General features: G+C 46.4%; 1 protein-coding gene and 1 long non-coding RNA gene across 19 annotated transcripts in view; both read left to right on the top strand.

Annotated features, from left to right (window-relative positions):
• Positions 1-20,235, top strand: part of BIN1 (bridging integrator 1) — a 93,444-nt gene that overhangs the window by 19,787 nt on the left and 53,422 nt on the right. For all 18 annotated transcript variants that reach the window (XM_035331041.1, XM_035331039.1, XM_035331044.1 and 15 more), the window contains exon 2: positions 17,765-17,845. In XM_035331041.1, coding sequence (XP_035186932.1) covers positions 17,765-17,845 — 81 coding nt within the window. The remainder of the gene's footprint in view (positions 1-17,764; positions 17,846-20,235) is intronic.
• Positions 1,939-5,026, top strand: LOC118169629. The gene is made up of 2 exons (XR_004752204.1): positions 1,939-3,169; positions 3,758-5,026. It is a non-coding gene; the product is annotated as an uncharacterized LOC118169629 (long non-coding RNA).

The following is a 20,235-nucleotide window of genomic DNA, read 5'->3' as shown; positions in this document are numbered from 1 at the left end:
ACTCATGGCCACAGCGCCTGGAGGTCAGAGGCTGGCTGCGGGGAGTTATGGAGCACATAACCAGCCTGGGCCCTGTTCAGATGCCTCAAGTAGCTCTGTGCTGGGGGAGCAGGGAAGGGAGGTTGCTCGTTTCCCCCCTGACTTTTTCCCAGGAATTGTAAGAAACCAGACCTCTGTAAGGTTTTTGGAAATAAAGCTTCCTATCCCTGCAGTTCTTTGTGTTCCCTCCCTCCCTGCCTTTTAAAATAAAGAGGAATGTGCTTCATGAAAATGTCTCATACCTGCCCCTGAGAGATGGACTACAGCAGGGTTTCAAACTCTTTGTGGAATTGTGGGGCCCTTAATTTTCTTTTCCAGAGGTTTGCTCTCCTCATTAAATGTCAGACATACGGCTTGCTCTCCATGGTTCTTCTCTGTGGGCCTTGGAGTCCGCAGGCTGCATACTGAAAGTCCTGCAATATTCTCCTACATTAATTACCAGATCTGTAATTTCAACCCGTGATCTTCTGGCCTTACCGCCTGGTTAGCTCCCTGTGCTTTCTGCCCTTTAAGATACTAAGCGAGTATGCTCTGGAAGGCTCCCTTTACCCTCTGGGTGGGAGTTAGTGGTGGCAGTGACAGGCCTCCCTTCTGTGGGCAGTATGGGGTGATTCCTCCGGCCTTGTCCGGCCAGCTCTCGTAGCACTTGGTGCCTTCTGCAGCACGGATGGAGAAAGATTGTTTCTCCCAGACCAGCCCTGTATTTCTTGCTCCGTGTTGATGCCAGGTGAATGTTAAAGAACTCTGCGTGCTTTGGAAAAACTCCCTTATGGTAGAGGAGTGCTGGAGAGTGGGAGTGCACTTTCCTGGGCTCCTCTTTCTTTTAATGTGTCTCGTAACTTCAGCGTTAGCTCACTATGTGTTTTCCTCCCTCCTCTTACTTCCCACTGGCACCCAACAGAAGGGGAATCCTGCTTTCCTGGGCGTGTGAAGAATGCAAGCTAACACGTTTTGTGTCTGAGGGGATTATCCCTATGCATCAGCTGAGTTCATCCCCCCTGCTAACTTGCTGGCATTGTAGCAGAGACACCAAGGGATGGAGAGGCTGAAGTTCGCAGTTCCTGCTGTTGGATGGTTGATTTTTTTTTTTTAAGGGATTTGTGAAATGTTGCTCGAGTTGGGCTTTTCTTTGCCCAACAGATAGCTGTATAGGAAGCTTGTGGAGGGTTTGTGCCCTCATGGGGAAAGGTTTTTAGGGATTGCAAACTGAGAATGGTTGAACCCCTACCCCAAAACCTAGTATGGTTGTTGCAGAGTGAGCTCAGACTCAAACTTGGCTCCTAGCGCTGCCTCCTGCATCTGGATCCTCTTGGCCCAGTTCTGTGGTGCTCACCACCTGATGCAGCAGATCCATTGGTAGTGATGATCTGAAACGGTAGTGATGATCTGAAACCCTTCTGGGGCTCTTTCCACTCTGAAGGTGTTAGGTGAATGCTGACAACGTGCCTTTCGCATGTCCTCTGTACTCCTGGACATACTTGGCTTACTACCTGCACTACCTTGCTACCTTACTGCCTTGCTTAAAATCTGGTGACCCTGAACCAGGCAGCACAGAGCCTCTAGAAGCACAGTATGGTGGTGAGGGTTTGTCACTGTCCCATTCAAACATGGGTAAAGCTGAAGTCCCTGCAGTGATGTGGGTACCAGAGCGGTGAGATTTCTGTGCACTGGCTGCTCCCCTCATTCCTCTCCTTGTTGCTGCCAAGAAGGACGTTCACCAGGGGAGGTTCAGGTTGGAAATGAGGAGATATTTCTTCTCAGAAAGAGCAGTCAGGCATTGGGACAGGTTGCCCAGGGAGCTGGTGGAGTCACCATCCCTGGGGGTGTTCAAGAAGAGGCTGGATGTGGTGCTTAGGGACATGGTTTAGTGGTGACGTTGGTAGTAGGGGGATAGTTGGACCAGATGATCTAGGAGGTCTTTTCTAACCCTAATGGATCTGTGATTCTATGATTCCTGTGTCAGCTGTAGCAACTTCGTCTGCTTCCTGGAAAGCCAGAGCGTCTGTCGCTGTTTGTGCCCCACTTGATCTGTTTGTCACTGCCCTCCCTGCTCCCCTTCAGCACAGATCTGGACTCGGCTCTGTGGGGTTTGTTCTCTGTGAGCTTAGTTTTTTGAGTAGCTGAACAAAACCTTAAATCACTCCTGTCACTGAAATCTCAGTTACCTTCTTTTGCTGGTTCTGCCTTTATCCTGACTGCAGCAGCAGCAAGAACAGGCACTGAATGGGGAACCACCAGGGTAAGACTGGTTATATCAAAGCAAAAAGGAGATCTACCACTAACAATGGACCAAATCTGCTGCAGGGAATTGGGCAAGTGGAAAAAAAATAAATCCTGCTGTATTTAACTTGTGGGATGAGAAAGGACAAACTGACTTGCACGTAATCATCTGGAATAATATGCATTTAAAATGGTGACTTTCTTGTGAATTTTCAAATGTGTTTTTCCCCATTCCAGAGACAGAAGCTTTTCCAAAAGCTGTTTGGGACAACAATTGTTACCCAAAGTTGTACTTGGCTGTCTGCAGACAGCTGATGTTTAAATTACGCAGGTTTCAGAATAGATTACCTGTGCTGTTAGCTTTTAAAAAGGTATTTAAATGCATCCTTTACAATAGCGGCACAAAAGCTTGAGTGTTCCTTTCTTGCTATTTGGATTTCACACAGTGACGGTGATGTGGCAGTGATGGTGTGTGCCTCCCAGAGCGACAGTGGAGCTAGTTGAATGGCGTACAGGCATTTTAAAAGCTCCACTACTGAATCTACCTCAAGATCACAGCCTGGTGCTTTTGTCACTGTGGTGGTGAACTGGCTTTTCTTTGGCAGTGCAGAATATAGCTCAGCTTCTCAAGGCGTAGCCTGGCCAGTTAGTGGTTGTGTTTGTAACATCAAATCAAGTACGAGGTGAAGAGTCTGGCCCGCCAAATTTGCTGCTGTTCCAATGTACATAGCCAGGCCCTTGTTTTCCTACAGCACCATCGTGCCTTGTGGCAGCACTTGGAAAAAAAAAAAAAAAAGAAAAAAAAGAAAAAAGGAGTCTGTCCAGCTTCCCAGTAGAGCTAACACAGCTCTGTGAGTGGCGGAGACATGGGTGTCCGTATCGCTGCAGGCTGAGGCCAGGACCAGAGATGGTTATCAGCAGGTCCCGTGGTCTGACTTCTAAAGTAGGCTGCATTCTTACCTGCGTCCTTCTTGGTCGTCATCCAGCGTAGTGCAAGGAGCCTCTTGCGTGTCACTTTGAACACGTGGAATGTGAAAAGAAAATTAAATGGCTGTGAATGTTCTTAGCCACGGGGTGGGATTCGCTGGTTCAAGTGCTGGTTCTGTGCTTGAGAGTTTGAAGTGATGTTTCATGGGGGCAGCTCCTGGCACCTGGGTCCTGGGCAGGCAGCGAGCTCGTACAGCAGTCGTTGGGTACAGGGACAAGTTGGTTCATCTGTCGTGGGGCAGCTTCGTAGCACCAAGTAGATCACGAAGGTCTGTAGGTGTGAGAACACCCTGTTCTTCCTGAACACAGAGTAAAGAGGGTTTGCAGCCTGTGTAACCTCAGACTTAATGTGTCCTGCTGTGGTCCAGCAGTGGGCCTGAGTTTTACCTGGGCTTGTGCTTGGCTGCATGCTGGTTACCCTTGCAAGCAAACTCTGGGGCAAGAGGGGCTGAAAGCAACTGGCTGCAGCTGGGGCCTTCTTCCCGTGGGGGCTGCATGGCCATGGACACAGACATGCCTTAACCTAGAGGTCAGCGAGGCCTCTAGGCTCTGGACAGACATTTTTGACTTTCTTGCTAGCCTGTGTAACAATGCTAGCACCAAATGACTCAGAACAAGTCAGGTGGTCTTTAATGTGGTGTTAATTGGGTTGGTATGAAAGCAACTTTGTTATTATGACAGCATGGCTGAAAACTTTTGACAAAATTGGGTCTTCCTACAGCAAACATTTCTTTTGTCACTCAACTCTTCAATCAAAACAAAGCTTTGGAAGGTTGTTTTATTGTGTTGTTTTTTTCTTTCTTTTTTCTTTTTTCATCAAGCTGAAAATTCTTGTAAAGAAACCATGAAAAGGACTTTGTTGCTGAAGTTTTTGGTGAGAGCGAAAGCAGTGCTTTCTCCTTAGCTCTGTGATGAACCCCGAGGTGGTTGGGCAAAGCCCTGTGCCCTGAGCTTCAGGTGCGAGGGTGGAACGGAGGATCACTGCTGAAGCTACAAGGTGCACCAGATTTTCTTCTGGAAGGCCAATTCCTTTCTGACCCTTGGGCTGTTTTCACTCACGTACTTACCAGTTGCAATGATTGACTGAGCTCATGATTATTCCAGCATGAAGACTTAATGTTTTATAGTATTAGTAAGTAGGTGAATACCCATAATAAATGAAATCTGTGCTAAAGGAGTGTATGCTGCAGCACAGACGTTCCCCTTTCTGTTAATTACCTCTGATTGTGCTACAAGTGTGGTGTGCGCAGCGGTTTGTTCCTCTTGTAGGCACAGCCTGGGTTCCAGCCTTAGAACACCTTCATTTCCATTTCAAGCTTCCTGTAAATAAGGCAACTGGCACACTTAAAAAAAAAAATAGCATGAGAGCCACCCTGCAAATATCTATTTCTTGTTGTCTTGAAAATGTTCTGGAACGTTCCCTGTATTGAAGCAAAATTATTCCCCATTTTTTATTTAATGAGAAACAGTAACCTGTGTAAATAAATACCAGGAGGCTTTATCTTATCACATAGTGTGATAGCATGGGAAAGGGAGTTGCATTTTAAAAGTGGAGATCCTGGCTTGTTAATGAGAATGTGACTGGAGTTAATAATTTCTGGCAAGGCAACGTAGCCTCCTTGTAACTCTTAATTTCTCCCCTCTTGTTTATCATCTGGCTGTGATAAGTTTATGGGTCTGCTTCATAACAGCTCAAGAGGTTTAAAGGAGAGTTAATTTGCACGACTGCTGCAGAAGATGAAGAAGCCCAGATGCTTGTTTACCCCAAATTTCCAAAAAACTCCTTGAACCTCTTCAGAAAGCACATGAAACGCTAAGTCATCCGCGTCGGAAGGGTGAGAAGTGCGTGCTCGCTTCTTTTGCAGGAGCTGGGATCGCTTATCACTGTGCTGGTTATAACACGTGGCGGGACTTGCGTGTAATAGAAGTGTGTGAGGGTGGTGAACAGAGAGATCAGAGCCAGAGAGGCCAGGAGAGAGGAGCTGGGTGGCATCACTCGAGCCTGTGGGTGTCATAACAACGTTCACGACTCTGCCTGATACGTGTATCAGCCTTACGCGATGACAGAAGGATTGCAGGAATGACTGTGCCATCTACAGACATACGGGTGCTTTTCAGTGGGTGACTTTCAAATGCTGGCTAAACAAGAAAGATTGTTAATGGGGTGGGCAAGGAGCGCTCAGGTGCTCAGGCTGTAGTTTGTGATGCACACACGTAGAGAAAAGGGTGAGGGATTTACCTCCCCTCTGTTAGCTACTGCTCACCTTTGCAGAAAGCCAAAATCACGTCTGCCTTTCAGTTACCCGGCTTCTTCTCCATGAGCTATTTCTGCTCTGCTTTAAAAGGTCTGTATTGGAAATCTGAGCTCCTTCATGTATAACAAGACTTCCCCTTCCCTGCACCTTGTGTGTCTGCAATGCAAACAAAAGTGAGGGGGCCGGGTTTTGTCTGCAAGCACACATGAACGTGGAATCGTTTAGCCAAAAGCGATGGAGTTTGCTCCCAGGTCACTGTGAATCTGTCTGCTTCTGAACGTATCAGATATTCTCTGAGAGCCCTTTTGAGAGATTAAAGGCTGCAGGTGCAGGCCTGCTTCTCTCCCACTCTGTAATAGGATGCGGTTTGTGGGGAGGAGGTGAAAATCAAATGTCAGTTCATTGTGGTACACATCTGAGCGAATGAAGCCAGGAAGCTGAATTCAGGCCCAGCTTCGTGCGCTCTGGGTAGCGTGCTGCAGCCCAGAGGCAGGTGCATCGATTCACACAGAAAATTTTCTCCTTTTCCAGGAGCGATGCAAGTCCCCTCACAGTTTTCAGTCTTTCTGAGCGAGGCTGTAACGTGGAGTGGTGGTCTGGGGAGGGCTGCAGGCTGCTGACAGCCCCCCTGGTTATTAATGGCCACTGCAAGGACTCACGGGCTCTGAGAATAGACTCTGCATTTGCTTTGGAGGAGACAGCTGACAATGGTGTTTGATACAGCAATATGTCTCTGCATGACTTTTGACTGACAGTGACACAAACTTGCTTTCCTCCCAGCCATGGCTTAAACCTGGTGACATTTACAGCAGAGCTGACTTCTCCAGTCTAAGTTTAGATGGTGATTTCTGTGTTTGTCTGCATGCGTGTGCTTAAGATGATAAAGCAGGAGAGGACCTTGGCAAATAAAAATGAAACGGGAATTTCAAACCGTGGCTAGGATCTGAAAGGAGGAGGTGTTCAACTTGCATGCGTTCTCCCCGTCTGGTTGCTGTGGATCCTTGTTCAAGATACCCAGGTGTTGGGGGTTATTACCTGCTTGGGCACTTTTTTGTTTTGCTGTCATGAAATATGTGGTAAATATTAATACCCATAGGGCTGTCGGATAGAGTGTTCTCTATTTTTTGGGGACAAGCTGCACTTGGAGCTGGCTGGTAGCCTCAGCCCCAGCTGTGCCCAGCTAATCACATGTATTGTGGATGGATGTCCCTAAGTCATCTGAAAACAGCATCTGATCTTAGCTGACTGCTGAGACTTCGTGTCTTTCCATGCATCCATCTTATTCCTTCAAAAGCTTCTCTTAGTGAACCTCTCCTCAGAGAGGAACGAAAAACTCCAGCCCGCTACCAGCAAGAACCAACCCCAAGCCCTTCTCCTTCCCTTCCCTTGCAGCAGACAAGCCCAGAACAGAGCCAGCAAGGTGCTCCTCAGCCCGGCCTTGAAGGACAAGCACTGTTGGGGAAACCTGTCCTGTTCAGGCTGCCAGTGCTGAAGGTCTGTGCAGATGAGAAATCAGATCCTCATCCAGTGATGACTGAGCAAGAGGTGTCCTGAGCTTTTCTGTAGCTTTATGCTGTTGAATGGTGGCTGAGGGGGCAGAGCTTTCAGTCACTGTTGGTTAAAAGCCTATTTCAGATGAATGTTCTAGAAGGGAATGGTTTTGTTTCCGATCACAGACCCTTGGTGAGCCTTCCTTCTTTTAGGGGCGTGACTTCTGATGCTGTCTTCTCCAAGGCCTGATGTGGCAGGAGGTCATGCAACCCAAACAGAAATAACTGCGTTTTAGGCTTATCCTTGAAGGCTGGATGCTATATTCTCCGTTAGATGCATGAAGGATTTGCTCGTTATATTCCCTTGGGATTATGAGGAAAAGCAGACTCTGGCGGCTAGTGAATATTGTGAATTTTTCAGCAGTGACCCTGGAGCCTTCAGCTGTGACTTTGGACAGCACTAACAGTGACTTACGCAGAGGGGTTTGATGACAGGTCAGGATCCCACTGCAATCAAACCTCGGGAACAAGAAGGTGCTCTTGCCATGAGGCTGCATACGATGAGTAATGCTGCAGGCAGACCAAGCATGCAGCTGCACTGATGCTGCAATCAGCCACTTGCTGCCTGGATTCAGGATTTTCTGGGTCATGTTACACAAGTGTGGGTGAGATGGAGACATGAAAGATGCAGATCTCTGCCGACCTGAGGTATCTTATTATTTCAATAGCTAATCATGGAGTAGTGCTGAAATCTCTAGCCATTCTGTGACACCTGTGAAGACACGAGCGGTAGATTGGTACCACCTGTCTTGGAGGAAGATGGGATGGGAAGCTTTATTTTAATTCCTCATCAGATTAAAGAGAGATTCTTGGAGCCATTTCCAAGTAGCAGCACACCTTGTTTATGCTCTCCTGGAGATCTTCTGCAGCAGTTCTAAACGATCACTCCGTATTGTTTCCTGGCCCTATTTTTAAAGCTGATGAATGTATGGTGCACCACAGGAACAAAAGTGGTCTGAAGTTCTTGTAACAGACAGCCCCCCAGTTGATTTACAGTGAAAAAGTTTCCTCAGTGTGCCTTTTTCCTTCTCCTTTGGCAGTGACAGCTCATGTCCACTTGCGTGTAATATATTCAGCGTCTGTCGACACCTTTCCAGCCCAGAGCTGAGCGCAGAGCCTGCTTGTCCAAGGCTGGTAACTGAACTCTGAGACCGCTGTCAAAAATAAAAGCTGCTGAGCTCAAATCAGATCTGGTTATCTGAGAACTGGAAACTGCATGAAGGACAGAAGCGACTGGGCTGATAATTAGGGGCACTTAATGTTTTGACTTGGTTGGGAGGTCTTGATGTGCAGGTTTGAGAGGGGAGGATGAGCAAGGCAAACTGCTTTCGTTGGATTGCTGTGTTCTGTGCCCTGCTTAAGGATTCTGCAAACTTCGCACTGCCCTAGCATGTGAAGGAACTCTTACTTTTCTGCTCCTCTTAAAAAAAAAAAAATATATATATATCCCTCTGAGCTGCCTTTTTAATGCTAAAATGTCTTTGTGTGTCAGACTCGCAGATAGAGGTGTTCAGCAAACCCTGTTGCTTGGTGCAGGTGTGGCAGAGCTGCTACACAGCACCCTTTCTGAGGTAACATTGTCAGCTGGGGCCTCCCCAGAATCAAAGGAGCTGAGCTGGGCTCTCCAGCTTGGCCTTTATACCTTCTGCCACATGGGAAAAAGACACTTGAGATGTAGCTGTGGCCAGCTGGGAAAAGGGAGCAGCTGAACTCCAGTGTCATCACCTGCTGTGGGTGCACATACATGGCTGGAAGCAAGGGGAGAGTTTCCCCTTTCACATTGCCCATACGTCCGTGCCTGATGCAGCCAGGACGGGGAGGTGTGAGAGGGCTCAACTCTCCCCACTTCCAACATCAAGTAGCACCTAGTTTGTAGTACCTGATGTCAAGCCTGTTGATCAGCAGAACATGATTTTTGAGACACGTCATTTCACAGTTAACCACTGATAGAGTGTCGCTGCAGGGTCTCTCATAAAAGAAGGCTTCCATGTTATCAATTTTAACATTCCTTGCCAGGATTTCAAACCTTTCCTAGGACAGTTAATAAAAAAGTGTGTGTGTATGTATATATATATATAGGATACCCTACTATTAGGGGAGCAATTATATTCATAAAGTATTTTTTTTGAAAGTTATGTGGCATTTTAGGTGAAAAATGTGTTCGTGGTATAGTTTTTAAATATATCCCAGTGGTACTGGGAGGATGTGAGGGTTTGTGTTTTAGGCTCTGTTTTTTTGTCTGCTTGTTTTGGTTTTGCTTCAAAATGTAGCTAGATCCACTCAAAAGTACTATGAACAACATTTTTCCCTAATAAAAGCAAGGGAGTGCTTAGAGAACTTGCCTGTTTCTTCAAAGACCTTGTTATTTACAGGCTTTTTGCCAGGGCAGATGCCACAAAAATTGACTGAGCCCTTGGGCTTTGCTTGCAGTTGAATGTCATCTTTATCTCTTTCTCTAATGAGTCTGTATGAGTCTGGAATTAGCACAGATTAACTGCGCGGTATTTCCTGTGACTTTTGGTTTCAGAACTGATTCCGTGCCTTGGAGAAGGAGTCCCACCGCTGGCCTGCGGAAAGCTGAGAATCAATCCATCAAACTTGCCGAGGGCTAGACATTGTAGCCCAGTGTTGTGGGAATTGGTAGCGTGCTGGCTGGCTATCTGCACGGCACTCATCAAGCGATCTGGATGCCAGCATATGAGAGCCTATATAAGAGGTGTAGAATAACCACTTTGTTAGTTCAGGTTCCTGAAGATAAGAAGAGGACTAGATCAGTAATGACCTTCTGCTTCGACGCAAAAAATACCTCCGTAATTCTGAATACTACACTGCTCCTTTTTAACCCATATTTATTGTAATAAAAGCAAATTTCAGAAGTCTCTGTGCATGTTTTCACTGATCAGATGCTTCTAACATGTAACTCAAGCTTGTTCACAAAGTGGCTGTAGGAAACTGAAGTGCTGCAAGGAGTGCTTGGCCGCTGGAGGCAGGACGTGTAGCTGATAGCTTTAACCTTGGCTTCTTCCCTACTTGTGTAATGCTTGCCAAATAGCAATGGATATGCTGTACTTGTATGGTCAAAGATGGGAGGATAAAAAGGACTAGGCTGTAGTAGCCTGAGAGATACTGCAGCTGTAAGCACGAAGGTTTCAGAGAAAGATGAGATAGAAGCTGTTGGCCTATTGCTCCAGGCGGTGTGGTAGATTAAAGAAACAAAGAGGTACTCCAGCCTACGCCTCGAGAGAAGGATCAGGGACATCAGTCAGCAGACAGCTATTTTGGAAACACCCTGCTTCTTGACACAAAACAAAACAAAAAAACAACATCTCTCTAGTGGGTAATAGCTAAAAATGGAAGTTGCAGGCGGGTCTTGGTTTATATTTTAAGTGCATAAACCGCAGACAACTAACTGATTTCCAGGGCTCAGACCTCTTGGTAGGTGGGCTCTTAGGATTCCCCAAAGTAGCAGCCCATAGTTGCATGCAAAAAAAGGGGGAGAATAAACTTGTTAGATATTAGGAGATGGGAGATTTCAGAGTTCTTAGAGGGCTCCTAGATTAATGTTTGCAATATATGACTGCTCGTTCCTAGATCATGAGGATTTGCCAGGTTCTGCAATCTTTTGGAGGGATTTGTCTTTCTGAAATCTGTAGACCGTCTAGATAAAATAAATGTGTAAAAATGCTCTGAATGTTAAGTCGGCATTATTCTGCATAGCAAGCTGGAGTATTGATGGCTTTGCCTTCCGTAACAGTTTGCATAACCTTTCTCAGGTTCACACTAATAAATGCCTTCTTCAGTGCAGCAAATACAGTCTGTGGACTTACTAAACTCATATGTGCAGCAGGTCTCTGAACTGCTTCTCCAGCATCACCTTTCAGTAGCTACCGACAGTGGTTCACATGGGTTAGGTGCCTCAAGTGTGAGTTATCCAGAACTATATGCATGTGAATATGCACATATTCAGAATACTTAAGCAACACGGGCACCCTCGTAGTGATGAACTGTTACAGCACACAGAGTTTTATCTTAGAGGGAGACTCCCTTCATACAGAACCTTGGGTGTCACCTGTGATGTTGGGAGCAGTTGCACTTTACCACTTGAATAACATGACTTGACCTTGCGGAAAGGTACTGCCTGTCCTGTAGGTAATGTGGAAAGGCTACTTGGGCAGAATATCATTATTTTTCGTGGTGGAGGAGAAGCTTCCAACCTGGATAAATGTCCAAGATCAGCGTTTCTGGAATTGTTTTCCTCATTTGGGGGAGCAGGAAGCAGAATGAGGCTGGTGAATGTTACTTCTGTCTGCTGGATTCACCATACTTGCTCTCTCTGGAAATGGAAATGTCAGCTTCTGGAGGAAAATGCTGTGCTCAGGAGATTGTGGTCCTCAACAACCATCTTCCTCTAAGAGGGAGGGCTTTTGCAAGGAAGTTTGTGCCAGCCAAGTATGGGGCTTTTAGCCTATCCTGTTGTGCTGCTCCTTTTTCTTCCTTCCTACTTTCTTCCATTAATTTGTATGTTGATGATGTACTATAGCTGGAGAAGGTAGCAGATCCTGGTAACCAAGGCTTTCCAGAGTGAGTGACATTAAGGCAGGGAAATGTCAAAGCCCAATTTAGAAAAGTGATTTGATCACAGGTTGGAATTGAAAGTAAAGTCCTTACTACCTTCCTCAGAAAAAGTTGAGTACTATAAGTCTGGCAGCAGTGGGGCTGAATGAAATACAAAACATCTCTTGTGCTGTTACTGTAAGAAAACAAAATAATATCCTCCCGGTAGTACTGTTGATTAACAAGTTTTTACATCTTTCTGCTTTTGTTTATAAGCATTGTGAGATGTTCCAGTGCAGCAGCTGGGTGAGACTTTGCAGCGTTTTAAACTGGATACTAGCTGCCTCATCCTACAGGGAGAAGCTGAGCAGAGTAATTTTGATTTGCTTGAGGTCTTGGGTGTAGTGCATGATGCAGTTAGGAATAGCTTATCCTCAGAGGGCTATCACTACAGGCTTGTACCCTGCAGTTCCTTCAGTTAAAGCCTCTGAGTTTGGATGGAGGTTTGTAGCTCCTAAACGAAAATTTGCTGCAGCCAAGCAATCCCCTTTTTATGGTTCACCAAAAATAAAAAAATTAATAAAGTTTTCAGAAGAGTATTGAAAGGAAAGTGCTGAAATAAAGCAGGTGTTCTTAGACTAGGATGGTGCAATGTGCAGCCACAAAAGTAGGGCAGGTCCTTTGTGTACCCCTTTCTTGGGGGTGTTACTCACTACCTATGACTCAGCCTTAAGGATAAGCGGACTATCATTTCCAGCCACAAGACTTGAAAAAAAAAGTCCCATACCTGCTGTGTGTAATTCTACATCTCACTTTACACCTGGCATGCAGAGAGCAGAAACATGATTATATCCTTCAGATGCTAACTTCAGTCTGGTGAAACTTGCTGCCTTGAACTATCTCTGAGCCTATTCTGGGGTAGCAGGTTTCTCCGGGAAATAATTCAGATTGAGAAAGTGATGTTCCTGGATTTTTTTCTTATTGGCTGTAGAGTAAGGAGGATGAACCTTGTAAGGCAACCCAATATGACATGAGTCATATTAAACTTGAGTTTAAACTAGAGTGAGTCAGTCAGGTTAAACTCGAGAGGTGTGTCCTGAAGGTGCAGGTCATGGTGAGACTGCTCCTTAGTAGCTGTCAGAGGCAGATATTTGAGATGAGCCTTGAAAGCAGTGCACTGTGACTCTTGCTCCTGTGGGATATTTTGCAGTATAGTGCCATTTAGGGAAGGTGACAGAGACTTAGATTTCTTTGATGATTAGCCATATTTGCCATTTTTATTTAGTCACGTTTGGATGTATATTGCATTTCTGACAGAAGAAGGAGTGAGGTCTTGGAGTGGGTATTCAGAGACCAGGTGATTAACCTTCTGTTGCTGTCATCTTTGGGATTTGGAAACTACCTCTGAAAGGGCCTTGCAAGATCCTTCCCCTGTTCAGAGTGGATGCGGTCTTGCTTAAATCACACCTTAAATAGTTGTCTATTTTTTTTTGGAAGTCTGCCATTAGCGAAGGATCTCCATTCAGTCCAGTCTATTTGAACGCTTTAAGTTCGTCACTGTTAGCATATTTTTATATTGCTGTTGTTGAAGTCTCAGAACGTCCAGTGTGACCAGAAAATTATTGTTGTTATATTTTTGTTTGTTTGTTTTTATATATATAGCTGTATTTTGGTTTAGAATATGGGAAATAAATGCAAATTCTTAAAGGCTTTAGTGAGAGGGACACCTGTGAAATTATAAGAGCACTCAAAACCCTGGTCACCCCACCTCTCTGCACCCCTGTTTCCCGTTTGCCAGCTGGGGATGTCAGGGATAACTGTGGTCACCCTGTGACATGCTGAACAAATGCTCCCCTTTTCAGCTGGATGGAAGTGACATCGGATGTGGATTTCCCAGGTTATACAGGAAGTCTCTAACAAAACACTGTATTGAACCCTGATTTCCCAGCGTCCTGTCTTTGCAGGATCTGTTGAATTTTGCCAGCAAATAGAGGCAAACAAGAGCTGCTCTGTCTGCACTAAGGTTGACACTGCCCTTTCCCATTTTCCAGTGATCTTGCTGATTGCTCAGCCCCGGGAATAATTCTCTCAATTTAAAATGCAGTGCTAAGACCTTTGGAGTTTCTTCCTGTCCATCCCATCCTCCGTTGTCTGATTGTCCCAAAGAAAGGCTCGATTGTGCCAGGCTGGGACGAGAAGGCCGGGCTGTCCCCCCCGGGCCTACAGGCAGGCGCCGAGGCATCAGCGCGTCCTGCTCCCGGGGGGCAGGCGGGGGGCTTCTGCTCCTCTCCCTGAACACAAAACCCAAGCTCTTCATTGAGCAACACGCATCTCATTGGGGCAAAGGACAAAACAGGCTTAAAAAGCTTGTGCGGTTCCCTGCAGTTGTGAGCTAGTGACTAAGTTGTGAGCTTAGTGACTCCCCCTTCATCAGGGCTAGACCAGCCTAAATTCAGGTATTTCAGATGGAGATTTATCTCCATTTGGTATCCACAGGTTGGATTTATTGGTGTGTTGTTATTATATGCGTGTTGTTAAACCACCTCATTCATGAAAAGTATTCCCTCCTTCATCTGAGCTTTCATCTTCCGCCTTTTGAAAACGGTCGCTTTCCTTATGCAGGGTCAGGATTTCTCAGGTCAAGGGCAGACCAAGGAGCCTAGCCATGGTTGCTGCTTAATCTTTTAAATGCCAGATCCACGTCGCTGCCCAGTGTGGTTTGCCTCCAGACAGCAGCTGACAGATCACACCATCCCTGATCCGCCCTGAGATTTGGGAGCCACGGCAGGGTTCTGACTCCTACCCTGGTAAATCTGCTCCATTAATAGCTATCAAAGAGCCTGAAGTTTCCATCCGAACTTTATCTGGCTTTGCAATGAGCTGGAGGATTAGAGACCGTCACAGGGGAAGGGAGGGAGCAGCCGTGGCTCACCCGGAATAGCCTGACCTATGACGGCACGTACCAGCCTGGGGACGGGAGTTGTCCTGTGAGCTCACGGGCTATTAGCAGAGAGAATAGGCATGCCTGCAGTCAGCAGCACACCCAGGGCCATTTGCTCCATCCCTGTCTGGTTTAGGGGGTCCAGAGGAATCTGTTAGTACAGCTCGCCAGTATGGCTCCGTTGGGAGAGCTGGGAGCAGGTTGGATGACCAGCCTTGTGGAGCCATCATTTTATACTGCTCAGATGAGTTTTATATTATTGTACAAGGCAGATCTGTTTTTGAGAGAGGGTGGTGAGAGAACATAATCCACGCCATGAAGCAGTGCAGAAATGTCTCTGCTATATCATAGCAAGTAATGAGGCAAACAGCAGACTGCATGAGGCTGCCTTTTCCCCCATTCAGAGCTGCTCCTCAGCGGAGCATCACTGGTGCAGCAGAAGCTTTTTCCGCAGAGCCAGCCTGTGAGTTCAGAGCCCATTCCAGTACCGAGTGTTTTGCAGGACAAGCGCAGAGCCCCTCAGCACAGTGGTACAAGAGCTTCCCAGCTGGCCAGCTGACCCTGCACTCGGTGTGCCTGTCCCCTGGGGAGCAGTGGAACTGCAGATTAACTTCTTGGACATGTGGGAGGCAGGAGTGCAGGCCATCTCAATGAATGGTCTGTGGGTATAGATGCACAGAGACTGCTCTAAACCTTTGACCCCTGGCAACATACTCCAGATTCCTTTGAGTTAAACAGTCTCCTTCCCTCCAGGCCTGAAAACATCACATCTCCTGAATAGCCAGACAGATGTATTGCCCCATAAAAAAGCTCCTTTATATTCACATCAGTTCTCTTGATCTTCGCATTGGGAACTTCATTCTCCTTTGCAATTTGCAGCTCATGTTCTTGCTGGGCACTCAGGGCTGATGGGCACTTCTGGTGTGATGGCTCTCTTCATGTGCTGGACATAGAGAAAGTCACCCAGCGGGCGGGAAACTCTTGCTCCATAATGGGTCTGGTAGCCCAGGGGAGTACAGCTGACCATGGGGCCTTTGAGCAACATCCCTAGTAGAAGAGGCTCACCACGCCGCTTGGGGAAGATGAAGCCATATTGAACCCTTCTCCCTTGTTGGAATGGCAGAGAAATGTGTAGCCTGAGCAGTGTTCCTGTGGCATGCACATGAGCAAAGGAGGCACTAGTAGCTGATGTATAGGACTCTGCCTCTCCACCTTGCTCTGCTTTTCTTCCAGTCTTCAACAAGTTTGTGTGTGCCAGGGGCTTGGGAGGAAGATGCGAATACTCATGCTGTCTGCATCCTGCTGTGTAGACAGTTTACCAAGCGCATTAGTCATTCAGGCTGCAGTGCTTGCTGCTGTCACTTGAGCTGTAGAGAGCTGTGCTTCTAGCTGGAGGTTTTCAGGTCAGTCCTCAGTCACAAACAGGGCAGTCCTCATGCACATGCGTCTCCCCCTCATCCTTTACTGCCACGTTAATACCTCAAAGACTCCTGGATTTGAAGAGAGGCCACTGAACATGGGGAGAATGAAAATCATTGATTCTCTCCTGGACATTCAATCCTAGCCTAAATAAGGGGATTTATGAGCTGAATGGCTATGCTGATTTACTGCGCGCAGCTTTAGAGGCAGTTACTGCAGATGGGTAAGCAGAGGAATGTGTTTATACGAGAGAGAGGGGAATTGAGATAAGCCTCAGAGACATAACACAAACATCCTCCACCCTGCCTGTGCACTAAGGCGAGAGTGGGCCAGTAGGTGAATATTACACCCCATTTCATGGGCCTTCTCAGTGCCATTTTGGGGACTGAAAGTAGAAGTCTGATCCCTGCTCTGCAGGAAGAAAGCCCTCCTTATGTTCTCTGAAAGGATCCACAGGTTGCAAAAGGTTGGAAGAAGCTGGTTTAGGTGGCTGTCACAGCTGCCTGGCAGTCAGCCCCTCAGAGGGGCTGGAGACACTTATTAGTGGCCTCCCTGTAGACCTGATGGCAACAACCTGCACCTGCTCCTGGGTTCTCTGAACATGGCAGTTGAGATCTATGGATAAAGGCCTGCTGTGTTCAGCAGAGCAAGAGAGACTTCTGCTTTTCAGTGCTTTCTGCCTCACTGGCAGTCACGCTCTCACCAGACAGCACTCCCTTTCTTGTCCAAGTGTTCCTGCAGCACCCTTTCTTGCCTACCTTTGGCTCCCCAGAATCTCCTCTGACTGAGGACTGGGTAGGCTTTTCTGCATTTTTATTGGTTCTGCAAGACCAGGCTTTCTTTTGGGCATCATCAGGTTTTATTTTTGATTAACAAATGTGTTTTAATCAGGCTTAACCAGCTGTAGTGCGTATTCTTGTTTTCCTGCTGCTAGAGTTGCTTGGGGCACAGCAAGTAACTGCTGCCCTTCTCCGCAGCTGCAGTTTGTCTGTCCCTGTTGTGATGGGACCTGCCCTCCTGCCCAAAAAGTGCTTTGTTCAAAGCCCTGGAGCGACCTACTTAGCTGCACAGAGATTATGAAAAGAGAAACGTGATAAGGGAAGTAGTCTGATAAGGTTTTTTTGCAGGCTGTGGGGAGCTGTGCTGTGCTGAGAGGTGGTGAGAGGAACAGGGCTGGCTGCTGACACTCCTATGTGACACAGAGTGTCCCATAGACTCATGGTGTGAGGTCCCCAATTGCTCTCAGCAGCCAGCTCCTGCTAAGCATGTGCATAGTGAGAAAAGGAGGAAAGAAGGTGGACTTTGACTGCGCCATCCATATTCTCTTTCTTAGGATGTCTCTGCACAGCTTTATGTGTTTGAGGGCAGCATGCTCCAGCTGTTCCAGAAGCAAAAATCCCAACCTGTCTGAACTGGTCTCATGTTAAACCAGGATGAGCATAACCACAGAACATGAGGAATATGAGGGATGCAGTTCGTTTCTGGTTGGTTTGGGAGATCGATAACTGGGTCGCTATTGCCTTGTTTGCAAAAAGCGTTAGACATGTGAAGAGCAAACTTGAGTTGTGCTCTTCTGCACAGCAGAGTATTAGAGATCTGAGTGCATTCATCAGCAAGTCCTTCTTCAGGTTGTGACTGCGCAGAGAAATACTCTAGAATTTCTGAGTAAAAGAATAAGGGAGAGTTTTTTTAACCTTCCTTGTTTCAACCTCATGAACAAGAACTTGCAACTGTTTCTTTGCATTTGCTTTGTTATGTCTGTGTTTGAAGTCTCCTGTCTTTTTTCTCTGTTTCTGCAGGTCCTTCAGAAGCTTGGGAAAGCAGATGAAACGAAAGATGAACAGTTTGAGCAGTGTGTGCAGAACTTCAACAAACAGCTGGTAAGATAATTGGAGATATGTAATTACACCCCGGGTTTCAGTATTAGTTTCTAATCATCTCCTACAATATGCAATTAAAGCACATGAAATTAAATGATGCCATGGTCGTATTGGAGTGACCCACAACTCTTTAACTGTTTGCTTACAAGAATTCACACTGTATCTTCCAATTTCGCTACCATGGAGTGAGTGAGCATATGCTAAAAACTAATTCTTGTTCCGGACCCAAGTTTGGGGGAAAAAAATACTTCAACCAGAACATTTTCTTCAGTTATCATCTGCTGTGCAGTGTAGTTTTTTCCTGCTGGGCTGGAAATAGGCCTAAGAGCAACATTGCCTCTCTGAAAAATGGATAGGAGAGGAAACAGATTAAAAAAAGAAAAACAAAATGGAAAAAGGATAGATTCAGTTTCTGAATAGCAAAAGAGAGGCAAACAAAGCAAATGGTGAAAAGGGAATGCCCTTCAATGGATAAGATCTAAATCTAACTTCCTCTCCATCTTTGCACAATCCCTGTGTCAAACCTGAGTCATCATTCTTTTAAGTGTCTGCTTCTTGCTTCTATTGTAGCACACAAATATTTTAATAGTGTAGCAATTCCCCGTGCCATGGACAGCATTCTTGACCTGGGTGTGTTTTTATAACTGGAACTTTCAGCCACCCAGATGAGAGGAATTTACAGGGCTGGCTGAAGCACAGCGCTGCTTGGTGTTAGGGGAAGCATTGCTTCTGTTTCATGGCAGGAAGTACATGCAACACCAAAGCACAGGTGGTGCTAAAGAAAACCTTTAGACCATTTGTTTCCTGACATATCTAAAGCCCTTTTTTTTTTTTTTTTTTTTTCCTGGAGCTGTTAGTGGCAGCTGCATCATGTCTGTTAGGACTCAGCAGATGTGATTCTGTGCCCCAAAATTGGCTGACCCGGGATTTGCCACAGCTGAATATAATGAAAATCTTTCAGTCTGACTTGGACTTGTTTCTAACCAAGGCTGACTACAGATTCCTGGAGAATAATGATCATTCTTTTGGCAGCAATAGTAGCTGTTGCTTCAGAAGTACGTGCAATGTCACTATAGCTTGTCTACCGATGGTATTCTCTAGTACACACAGGAATACAGTTTGGCTTCCTTCTGGGGACATGCCATTACCAGTTGTGACTTTTCCGTATCACTGTTGAGACCAGCTATCAGCAATTAGGGAATCTCATTTTTAAGAAGAAAAACTCAGATTCAAACCTTGATATGGCTGTTTGAATGACTTTTCAGTTTCCAGAATGGCTTTTCAGTTTCCAAAGCCATCAGTCCCCATGGTGCACTGAGAAGCCTATTAAAGAAGCACTGCCTCTGTACCCCTCACAGCTCAATTTCTTTCGCCATCTTGCAGGGACAGGCCATGAGCTAAACTCTCCAAACAATTTGTCAAAGGAGCCAGAGGCTGCTGTGCTTTTGCTGCTTGTGGTCTCTTGGTTTTGCTTTGGCCCTCGGTTTCACTATCAGTAAAATAAATGCAGGCAATGCCTGTACTACAGGGCATCTACATAAAAGTGAGTTAGTTGGATTGTTATCTAGGGACCAGGAATTAAAGTGCTAAAGAGACTGGGGAAAAAACGTTAGCTGTATGTGCATATAAACCCACCTGCTTCCATTTGCATGTGTATGCAGTACGTGTGTATGGTATGGCTGTGCGTGAGAGCTCTGTGCCCTTTCCTTACAAAGTGCTCTCCAGTTGGATGTGTTAAGCCTGGAGGAAAGGTGAGCTTTTGCTGCACGCCTCCAACAGAATAGCTCTCCTGGGGAACTGGCTGGGGTGCAACCAGAGGGTTATTAAAACAGGAAGGGAGCTTTGAAAAATATCTCAGTGGCAGTGGCCTTGTTTGCTCAGTTGGTTGGAGGCTCCTCTGACTCTAATGACTGCTCTGGGTCACACTGACACACGTTCCCGGGGGGGGGACGACTGTCAATGAATGGGGAACACTTCTAAAAATAGGTTATTATTTCAACTAGGGCATCTTGTGGTTCTCCCAAATGGTGGATGAGTGGACACGAGGGAAGGCATTGCATTTTCCAGAGTGTTCTCCATTCAGGTTCATATGAGATCGCTGCTCTGAGGTCTCAGAATAGTGAGAGCTTTTTAGCTCTCAGACAGATGGATTTGCTACATGACAAATGAGCTGGGCATAACAATGCTTCTGCAGGGCTACAGGGCTCCCCTGTGTCTCTTGGAGGCACCAAACAGCACAGTTGGCCCACATGTTACTCCCTCACGACAGGTTATCTCTGGCAATTAGCCTCCCAGCTAGGTCATTGGAAGGCTCCTCTCCTTCCCTTTCCCTGTGTCACTTGTGTCCAGGCACCAGCACAAAGGGAAATTGTCCTTGGAGACCTGGGAGC

Source organism: Oxyura jamaicensis, chromosome 7 (genome assembly GCF_011077185.1).
Source record: "Oxyura jamaicensis isolate SHBP4307 breed ruddy duck chromosome 7, BPBGC_Ojam_1.0, whole genome shotgun sequence".
Lineage (NCBI taxonomy): Eukaryota > Metazoa > Chordata > Aves > Anseriformes > Anatidae > Oxyura > Oxyura jamaicensis.
Note: the sequence above shows the minus strand (reverse complement) of the source record. Positions and strands in the feature narration are given on the sequence as shown.